The 11330-nt window shown below is 42.9% G+C and overlaps 1 protein-coding gene across 2 annotated transcripts in view; it reads left to right on the top strand.

The window, feature by feature from the left end:
• Positions 1-1260: 1260 nt before the first annotated feature.
• The window catches only part of LOC109871885 (serine-rich coiled-coil domain-containing protein 1), a 107256-nt gene continuing 97186 nt past the window's right edge, over positions 1261-11330 (top strand). For both annotated transcript variants that reach the window (XM_031817226.1, XM_031817227.1), the window contains exons 1-2: positions 1261-1475; positions 6320-7593. In XM_031817226.1, the coding sequence (XP_031673086.1) occupies positions 6345-7593 (1249 nt within the window). In that variant the 5' untranslated portion in view covers positions 1261-1475; positions 6320-6344. The remainder of the gene's footprint in view (positions 1476-6319; positions 7594-11330) is intronic.

Here is an 11330-nt window from a genome sequence, read left to right as displayed (position 1 = left end):
TGCACACATACTGACCTTTCTCTCACTCAGACCCTTATCTACCCATCCTCATTAGACAGCATGTGATGCTACTGCCTCTGCAGATAAAGTAAGCTTATCTACCCTTGCAAAAGTTATACAGGTCATCTACACAATTACTTCTGAGGCAGGAATTCTGTAGGATTTATGAAATCCTGAAGGGGCAAGTTGACTTTGACTCATGCAGGAATCGGTTGTATCGTACAGGAATTTTCAAAGATCCTCCACATCAGGTAAAACATAAATATATTCCTACAGGGTCAGCTAAAATTCTTGCAGGAGTCCTGTAGGGGCAGAACCTGCAGGATTTGTTACTCATGCAGAACATGCTATTTCTACAGGAAAGTGACAATGAATACTGTGGGGATTTTCCTACAGGAGCAAATATCCTACATGATTCCTGCAGAAAGAAATGTAGTAGATTTCATAGTCACAAATATCCTAAAGGTCCTGCAAGATTTTTCCTGTACAAATGTTCCTGTAGAATTTTTTTTTTTTTTGTGCTATTGTGCAACTTGATCTGTTACATGTTTAACAGTGTTTTGACTAGTGTTGTAGTTGGAAACTAATTGGTACCAGAAGACTACAGCAGTGGACCCATTTCCTCAGACGGGGGGAGGACCGACAGTTTTAACCCTTCATCTCTGTAAGGCTGGGTTGCCTTGGTGAGGGGGCCTGATGTTGAAAGACCCAAAACCGCCAATTACCCCAGGTTACATCACTGTCCAAGAGCTCTGTGAGACGTATTTAGCCAATCAATGAGGATTTAGATTTTAATGGTAGCAACAAATCAATACAGAAAATAAATTATGCAATCATACTGTGTGTGTTATATAAAGATGCTTTTATCATTTGGTTTCCTGACTGGACTACAGGGTGACTGAAATACGGCTCACCTGTAATTAAGATACTAATTAAGAAAAGATGGTATAAAATAGTGAAAAAAATTGATTATGGACACATTTCTCCATATAAATCACTTCAACTGTTTATTCTTGCATGTTGATATTTTCTCAAGCGGAAATTCACTATTACAAAGTAATGCTTAATTTTTTTTTTTTAAACAATTATATTTTTGTTAGTGGCCATACTGTTGCTTGACAATAAGCTCAGCATTATCCATAACTCAATGGCATCCTCAGGCCAGCAATTGAATCAGAAGCACCACCAGCTTCATGAAGATGCGGCTCACTCTTCAGGGAAGGTGTGAGGTGTACGTCACCCACGCTCATGGTCTGTGTAATACGGAAGAGAGGATGAGAGACATTCCACGTCATTGAGGTGCACTTGTGCGATATATATATATATATATTAATAGTTTTGCTATTTCCGTAAGATTTTCATGCGTTTGCACACCATGGTTAAGTTAATATTGAATCATTAGAGATTTAATTATATTCAGACCAGCTTCGTCTTACACTGAAAGGAGCGGCCTGGACATTGGAATTCAGCTGAAGGTAAAACATTAGCTAGTTTAGCTTGTTAAGTTAGCCGCATCTTTTTCGCCGGGTCTCGAGGGCTCACATGCACCTTGCTTGTCAACTAAAAACAGCTCGGTGATAACTAGATTTGAGTCGTCGTCTGCAACTTTGGTATCATGGCTGTATTTGGTTTGAATTACTTGCCTGGTCCATGGCTTTCCAGTTGAATGTGTCCTCACCAAGAATAACATTGAGATTATGTTTGGGCACGTACAGCTTCAAAATTGTTGACGTTTGACAGATCCAGCTGCTATCCTGCGTGCAGAGATTGAAGCTAGCTAACGTTAGCTAGCGACAATAGGCGACATTTTAATAGCTGAAGTTAATCAAGATTTACATCTAGTTAGGTATCAATATACCCATATTAACATTTTTAATAGCAATCTAACAGCACCTAACGTTAGCTAGTTCGTTTCCGGCATTATATACACCAGTGCAACAACTGTCAAGTGTTTTCAACAGGGAATTAGCTAGCTAACTAGTTGTCATAGCTACTAACGTTACAGTACTGCTCCGTGTCCTTTATGGAAGGGGTTTTGTGCGGCGTGATTTATTACATTATAGTTACCTAGTTACTACCTAGTTACTGCATTGCATTCAACTGAAGACCTAACTAGTCTTGTTAGGATAGGATGAGATTAAGTGTTATGTGCTTTGTATATGCCTTGAATTGAAATAGGTAAAAATGTCTCGTCTTTGGAGTCATATAGCCGCTAATGGTCATTGTGTTTAGTGAGATGATGCATAGCTAGGTAATTCATTACATGAAGACAATAGCAGTACAGTATCTGGTTGAGTTTGTTGTTGTTACATGTAAGCTGTTGTCATTCAGGAAACACCCATCAGTCACGTTCTATTATACACCTTGTTTCTGCCATTAATGTTAAAAGAGGGGAGAAATATGTAGGTGTAGGTCTATGAATAATGAGCTGTGGGAAGACCTTACATAACTTGACTAGTTGAGACATGGGCAATACACCATAGCAGCATATCAAGCCATCACAAACCTTATCTTATCTTATAAGATCTTAAAAAGGGCACATTGTCTGGATACAGACTTGGTCTGAATGGAATGACTATGGCTTCTGAAAAAGGGAATAGTGCCATTTGGGATGCAAGTCTATGGCGTGTTTGTGCTGGTTGCATTTTCAGAACAGCAATTCCAATTTTCAAGACCTCTTTGTCAACATCAATCATGAGAAAAGAAAACAACAGGTAGTGGATACTTGGCCATTCACCAGCAATGTCAAGCATATGTATGACCAGTGTATTAAGTGCTTGATTTATTAACAATGTTTGCCACTCAGTGAATTACACGAGGTCTTATGATTGAAGGCTTATATTTAGCCTAGGTATAATTTGACGATCCCTGAATTAATCATATTATTCCCTACTGTTTTAAATGCAGTGTTTTGACCTTTAAATTGGGCAACAAAGCTTATTTGGAGAAAAAGTTTAATATATATATATATTTTTAAGATATCGTAAATCGGCCATAAATTTGAAACATTTTTTAGATGATTTTGCCCAGCCCTACCTACAGCTGCAAATATTGAGGGAGTTTATTATAATTCTTACCCTATAATAATGTACTAAATCACAGATTTGGCACATCATTACACATGTTATACACATTATGAAATACACTGAGTGCTCTTTCCATGACTGACTGACAAGGTGAAAGCTATGATCCCTTATTGATGTCACCTGTTAAATCCACTTCAATCAGTGTAGGCTAGATGAAGGGGAGGAGACATGTTAAATAAGGATTTTTAAGCATTGAGACAATTGAGACATGGATTGTGAATGTGTTCCAGAGAGTGAATGGGCAAGACAAAATATTGAAGTGCCTTTGAACAGGGTTTGGTAGTAGGTGCCAGGCGCACCTGTTTGAGGTTGTAAAGAACTGCAACACTGCTGGGTTGTAAAAATAGTAATCAATTGATTGAACATGAAATGTATTTCAATATGATTGAAATAGGCCTATAGCCATCTGTTGATATTTTAATGCAGCCAGTTCACTTGATGAATCTTTTTAAAAAGCTGGGGTCACCAGTAGTGAGAGTACGTGGTGCAGACACAGATCCTGTCCACATCACATGGTAGGAGCAGTCTGCCAGGTAGGATGCAATCCAAGAGTGGAGGGGACTCAGGCCATTTTAAAGTCAGAGGGGATGCAGCCAGCGGTCAGGGATGAGTTGATGAGGGAAGTGAGGAATGGGAGAAGGTCTCCAGAGATGGAGGGGATGTGGTTGAGCAGGCAGGTTGTCAGGTGGCCGGACCTCACTAGTTGCGTGATTTCATTTGGAGAGAGAGGGGAGAAAGAGGTCAAGGCTTAGGGTAGTTCTGTGTGAGTAGGACTCAGTAGACTCAATAGGCTGAGTGAATGAGGCGCAAAGTACAAAGTAATGAGGAGCATCAGTGCCTTCGCAAAGTATTCAGACCCTTTGACTTTTTTCACATTTTGTTGCATTACAGCCTTATTATAAAATTGATTACATAGTTTTTTCCCTCAATCTACACACAATACCACATAATGACAAAGCAAAAACAGGTTTTTTAAATTTTTGCTAACTTATGGGAAAAAATATATATATCACATTTACATAAGTATTCAGACCCTTTACTCAGTACTTTGTTGAAGCACCTTTGGTAGCGATTACAGCAATGAGCATTATTGGGGATGACGCTACAAGCTTGCCACACCTGTATTTGGATAGTTTCTCCCTTCTCTGCAGATCCTCTCAAGCTCTGTCAGGTTGGATGGGGAGCGTTGCTGCACAGCTATTTTCCGGTCTCTCCAGAGATGTAGGATCGATCGGGTTCAAGTCCGGGCTCTTGCTGGGCCACTCAAGGACATTCAGAGACTTGTCCGAAGCTATTCCTGCGTTGTCTTGACTGTGTGCTTAGGGTCGTTGTCCTGTTGGAAGGTGAACTTTCGCCCAAATCTGAGGTGCTGAGCGCTCTGGAGCAGGTTTTCATTATGGATTTCTCTGTACTTTTCTCCATTCATCTTTGCCTTGATCCTGACTAGTCTCCCAGTCCCTGCTGCTGAAAAACATCCCCACGGCATGATGCTGCCACCACCGTGCTTCACCGTAGGGATGGTGCCATGTTTCCTCCAGATTTGATACTTGGCATTCAGGCCAAGGAGTTCAACCTTGGTTTCATCAGACCAGAGAATCTTGTTTCTCATGGTCAGAGAGTCTTGGTGGAGTGCTGCAGAGATAGTTGTCCTTCTGGAAATTTCTCCCATCTCCATAGAGGAACTCTAGAGGTCTGTCAGAGTGACCATTGGGTTCTTGGTCACCCCCACTGACCAAGGCCCTTCTCCTCCGATTGCACAGTTTTCCCGGGTGGCCAGGTCTAGTAAGAGTCTTGGTGGTTCAAAACTTCTTCCATTTAAGAATGATGGAGGCCACTGTGTTCTTGGGTACCTTCAATGCTGCAGAAATGGTCTGGTACCCATCCCCAGATCTGTGCCTGGATACAATCCTGTCTCGGAGCTCTACGGACAATTCCTTCCACCTCATGGCTTAGTTTTTGCTCTGACATGCACTGTCAACTGTGGGACCTTACATAGAGAGATGTGTGTCTTTCGAAATCATGTCCAATCAATTTAATTTTCCACAGGTGGACTCCAATCAAGTTGTAGAAACATCTCAAGGATGATGAATGGAAACAGGATGCACCTCATCTTAATTTCAAGTCTCATAGCAAATGGTCTGAATACATATGTAAATAAGGTATCTGTTTTTATTTTTAATACATTTACAAAACAATTCTAAACCTGTTTTCGCTTTGTCATTATGGAGTATTGTGTGTAGATTGCTGAGGATGTTTTTTGATTTAAGCAATTTTTGAATAAGGCTGTAACGTAAAACAAAAATGCAGAAAAAGTGAAGGGGTCAGAATACTTTCCGAATGCACTGTAGACTAACTCTTTGACTCTCTAACTGCTCTTGAATCGGCATGTTACACTTTGATGTCATAATGCTTTGCAATGATGAGCAGATTCGCCTTCGTACATTTATCTAGCATCTCCCATATAGTGTTTTCCACAAATGCTTCCAACTTAAAGTCCATGTTTTTTAAAATTAGATATAATTTTTTTTTAAAGGAACCTGTTGACTAGCTAGGTCTTTTTAATTTCTAAATTTGCACTAAGAGTGGCATAATCAAGTTAACAGTGGTCATGGGTCCTTTAGATAGATAGAAATGCCACACTAGTCTAACTGTGTGAAAACAAACCAGAGTACAGTATCTCTGGTTTAGGCTATTATCTCTGTGGGACTTTGAGGTAGATTTAGTTACAGATAAGGAAGTTTGCTGGAATGTCAAACTTTGATTATAAAGTTTGATAATACCCTCCTAGGACATTTCTAACCTGGATATGCAACACATTCTATTTGAACAGGCCTAGATATTAAAGGGAGTTATTATTTATGTATTAAGTAGCCTATAGGGTAATTGATTTATGTTGTGTGAACCATGTCTATGATTTAGGGTATTGTCTTCACAAAACTGCCTACTGGTCGAACTGGATTTTTCTCTGTCCTATTGATTGAAAGATATGTTAAAGTGAATGGAAACATTCCTTACTTGAAGGCCCATGGGTAAAACAACTTATTACCGCATAGGCTTAGTCCAGCCTATAGCCTAACCTATAACCGAGCTTATTCCAATTCATTTATAGCCTACTTGAAATGATAGGTTCACAGAACATTTTTGTTTTTGATGGGACAATTTAAAAAAAAATCAACCTGAAGCCCTTTTAATGTGTCTCACTCTCTGACTGTGATGGGATGTCTGTTTTGCAGAGTGACTGACTGCTGCTTAACCTTGATGGGCGAATCAGGGTCGTGCCGCTCCACGCTCGTCTCCAGGCTGCCCATCTTCAGGAGGAGCTTGAGTAAGAGGCAGGACTCGTTGCCCTCCTCCCCGTCCTCAGGCGGCGTGGGCAATGGCGTCCACACCTCGTCCCCCTCCAGCACCAACTCTAGCAACAGCAGCACGGGCAAACGTCGCAGCCTGTTCCGCACGCCCTCCATCCGCTTCAGCAGCAAGAGGAACAGCGAACCACCACGCATCCAGACCCCTCCGCTAGATCTAGCCCAGGACTCTAACGGCAGCCAGGCCAACCCTCAGATGGGCTTTCACGATGGCGCTGGGCCTCCACGGGCCAAGACGCGGCACTCATTTGGCTTCGGTGGCCACCGGCAGAAGAAGATCACCCGCTCGCAGACGGAGGACTTTGAAAAGGTGTCTTCCACGGCCAATAGGAATGTGTTCATCAAATGCATCAGCTCAGCTACCAATGAGGGAGACGACTCTGGGTTTCTGGAAGACTACAGCGGCGGCAGCAAACGCTCATCCAGGCAGAAGAAACAGCTGCTGCCCAAGTCATTCTCTGCACACCACCGCTTCTCCAAGAACTCTGAGCAGTGCAAGCCCCCAGAGGTGAGCATAGAGCCCCCAACGTCCGGGGGTACCCTGGGCTCGTGGCCAGGCGAGCTGCTGGGGGAGAGCTCCCTGCAGTCGCCCATGCTGTCTGAGGACCACACCACAGCCCTCACTCCCTCCGAGTTTAATGTCCCCATCACAGAGGACACTGTGTCCGAGGTGGATGCGCTACCCGCACCCAGCCCAGCCGACCCGCCAGACAGCAACTTCAGCCATGTCGTCTCTACATCCCAAGTGCTCTTCACGCCTGCCCAAGCTGCCACAGACAAGCCCCTCCTGCCAGACACCAGCACAGCCAACACCACGGAGTGTGAGACTGCAATTCCTGTCACAGGGCCAGCAACAGCTGCAACAACACCAATGCCACCGCAACAACAACAATCACAGGAATATAAGGAAGAGGGGGAAGAGGAGAAGGAGGATGTGCCGGTGGTGGAGGAAGAGGTGAGACCAGAGCAGACGGAGACTAGTGAGAGCGAGGCAGGCCCAGTGCGTAGTAAAGGCTACCATTCCAATCCAGAGCAGTCTGAGAGGAGGTCCAGGAACTCTGTACTCATCCAGGAACCAGGGAAGGGAGTGTGCTGCGGTAGACATGAACTCAGATCATGCCACCTGAGGAAACCCCACACAGGTAAGAACTAAAGACGTTTATGTATCCACATGTGCAGTACTGATCTACCTCTATGTGATTGTCATTGATAATGCAGAGAGGAGGGGCATTGCTCTATGTAAATCCTTGACCAAGTATATTTGGCCAAAATGTTTGCACGTTTGCGTTTCGATCGCCAACATTTTCTATTTAAAGTTCACACTGATTACACATGTAGAAGGCAGACGAATAGACCTAGTCTGAAAGGAAGGCTATGCTTTATGTACTCTTTGTTGGATGATGCAGAAATCAGGAAGTACCAGAGTCAGATTTACATGGCTGATTGGGCAGCACTATTTTAGTTCCATGTACAGTGGGAACTATTTCCTCATAAAGGTATTAACCAATGGACAGCGGTTTCCTTAGACAATGTCGGCTCTATTCATTGAGATTCCAACATTATATCGCTCCCTTTATGGCATCAGTGAGCACACAGAAGTTGTCCATTTTGTTCTACTACTACTTCTATGAGTTGGTAAACAAACTGAAAGAGTGCACACTGCCACCTGGAGGGTATTGTCTGAACAGGAATGAAGCCAAGGTTTCCTATTTACTGCCACCTGGATGGTATTGTCTGAACAAAAATGAAGCCAAGGTTGCCTATTTACTGCCACCTGGATGGTATTGTCTGAACAGGAATGAAGCCAAGGTTTCCTATTTACTGCCACCTGGATGGTATTGTCTGAACAAAAATGAAGCCAAGGTTGCCTATTTACTGCCACCTGGATGGTATTGTCTGAACAGGAATGAAGCCAAGGTTGCCTATTTACTGCCACCTGGATGGTATTGTCTGAACAGGAATGAAGCCAAGGTTGCCTATTTACTGCCACCTGGATGGTATTGTCTGAACAGGAATGAAGCCAAGGTTTCCTATTTACTGCCACCTGGATGGTATTGTAGTCACAGTGATGCCGAAACGTTGGTGTTTTACCCTATAAATGTGTGACTCTTTATTTTTAATGAACAGGTATAAAGCCAAGGTTGGGGATTTACTACCAGCTGCAGTTATGGAATGTTTGCAAAACAGTCCTGTTCCTGGAGAGCTACCCTCCTGTAGGTTTTAGCTCCAACCCCGATTCAGCTTATCAACCAGCTAATCATTAGAATCAGGGTTGCTAGATTAGGGTTGGAGTGAAAACCTACAGGACTGTAGCTCTGTAGAAGCAGGTTTGAAGAGCCCTGCTCTAGTCACACGTGGATAACAGCTACTGGGATAATTGCTAGACTTTGGCTATGTTTTTCTGAAACAGCCCACTAAACTTGAGTTCCCCTGCCAAACTTGAACAGTGCTTTGAATATGATTATGTCTGAATAGTTTTCCCTGAGACAACTGTGTGTTAATAGCATTAGTTAGCCTACTGGTTGTGGGCGGTGTTAGGCAATCCATAATGATAACACATCCCTTTTGTTGTTCATTTTTTATGTAAAGCCTATTTCTTGGGCTATTTTGCAATGTTTCCAACTAAGCTGCACTCAGCCCCCGGGACTGCTGTGCAGAAGAAATATCACCCTGCTCAGAGAAGCACAAGATTGAACTTCACTCAATGTTCTAGAGTTTTCCCCTTTAGTTAACACTATCAATGTTCTAAAGTTTTCCTCTTTAGTTAACACTATCAACGTTCTAGAGTTTTCCCCTTTAGTTAACACTATCAACGTTCTAGAGTTTTCCCCTTTAGTTAACACTATCAACATTCTAGAGTTTTCCCCGTTAGTTAACACTATCAACGTTCTAGAGTTTTCCCCTTTAGTTAACACTATCAACATTCTAGAGTTTTCCCCGTTAGTTAACACTATCAACGTTCTAAAGTTTTCCCCTTTAGTTAACACTATCAACATTCTAGAGTTTTCCCCGTTAGTTAACACTATCAACGTTCTAGAGTTTTCCCCTTTAGTTAACACTATCAACGTTCTAGAATTTTCCCCTTTAGTTAACACTATCAACGTTTCCCTATACTGTGGGAATTGTGATCGAATCAACACAATATTCAACCTTTTCAGTGCAACATACTGAAATAAAACAAACAATATTTTCTTGTAGGCAGAGTTCATTGAAGTATGATCATATTCCACTGACAGGCACGACTCAGGCCCATACTCTACACAGACCGGTGTGCCATAACCAGAGTTATGGGAGCCCTATATGCAAATAGACCATTTTCATATATGGATCTGTGCCGTTCACTTTGAACTGAACTGTGTTTACAGCATGAGTGGTCGTGAGTAGATGCGCTTGTTTTGAGATCAAAGCAAGAGCTGTATGTAGCCACGTGTGTACATTTGTTCATAGAAGTGAGTTATTAGCCCAGTTATAGCTAATTTCTATTCAGCAATGGGGGAGTGGTTGTTTCGTACAAGAGCACAAAATGTGCATTTCTAGCCCTCTTTGAAAAGCAAGTCAGGTAAAGAGCTTTTTTTCTGTCTTAAAAGGGGCAGTGTTGTATTTTGAGACAGGCTTGAATAAGCTAAGTAGCCAATAGACCCCTTTCTGCATTTGCAAATATTGCCGCACGAGGGCGATGCACCCAAGTTGGTGGCAGAACATGGGGGATTTCTTATAGAACAGCAGCAAAAAAAAAAAGCCTCTATTTACATGTTGCGTTTGAGTGCATTTCATACTACTTTTGGATTATAATTGGATTTTAAGGCTTGTATGAATGTCCTGCTTAATATGTCTGTCATCAATGCAAATCAACTGCATTATACTTAAAAAAAATAAAAACACTTCAACCTGTAAAATAGCTCTTTGGCTAGCTTTTGCTACATGTAACGTAGATGCAGGGAGTCAGGAAGCAAGTGCAGTTAGTGAGTTTAATGCCAAAGAATGATACAAAACAAGAAAAGTGTCTGAACATGGATACAGAAACAATATTGCCTGGTGGGTTATAACAACAGAGTGCCCTATGAAGGGGAAGTAATCAAGGAGGTGATGAAGTCCAGGGGTGCGTAATGAAGGTTACCAAGTGGGCGTGAGGATGGGTTGACAGGACCGGTGGTTAGGAGACTGGCCACATTGAGCACCGGAGAGGGGGAGCGGGAGTGGGCGTGACACTACAGCCTATGTCAATGAGCATTAGCATTCTAGCTAACAACTGCTGCACCCAAAATAGTTATTTTGCAAAGATCACAACCAATATAATCTTAGCGACTATTCAAGCATAAGTAAAAAAAATAAAAAATGTATGCGTATGAGAACTTAAAACAGTTATTTTATCCAGGCTGTATCACATCCGGCTGTGATTGGGAGTCCCATAGGGCGGCGCACAATTGGCCCAGTGTCATGCGGGTTTGGCCGGGGTAGGCCGTCATTTGGCCGGGGTAGGCCGTCATTTGGCCGGGGTAGGCCGTCATTTGGCCGGGGTAGGCCGTCATTTGGCCGGGGTAGGCCGTCATTTGGCCGGGGTAGGCCGTCATTTGGCCGGGGTAGGCCGTCATTGTAAAAACCTTTTTTTAAACTGTATTTATTATTATTTTCTCCCCAATTCTGTGGTATTTAATTGGTAGTTGTCCCATCGCTGCAACTCCTTACGGACTCGGGAGAGGCAAAGGTCGAGAGCTGCGCGTCCTCTGAAACACGAACCAGCCAAGCTGCTCTGCTTCCTGACACAATGCCCGCTTAACCCGGAAGCCAGCCGCACCAATGTGTCAGAGGAAACACTGTGCACCTGGCAACCGTGTCAGCGTGCATGAGCCCACCCACCACAGGTGTCACTAGAGCGCGA

This window comes from Oncorhynchus kisutch, linkage group LG3 (genome assembly GCF_002021735.2).
Source record: "Oncorhynchus kisutch isolate 150728-3 linkage group LG3, Okis_V2, whole genome shotgun sequence".
Taxonomy (NCBI): Eukaryota; Metazoa; Chordata; class Actinopteri; order Salmoniformes; family Salmonidae; genus Oncorhynchus; species Oncorhynchus kisutch.
This window is presented reverse-complemented; position numbering and strand designations above follow the sequence as displayed.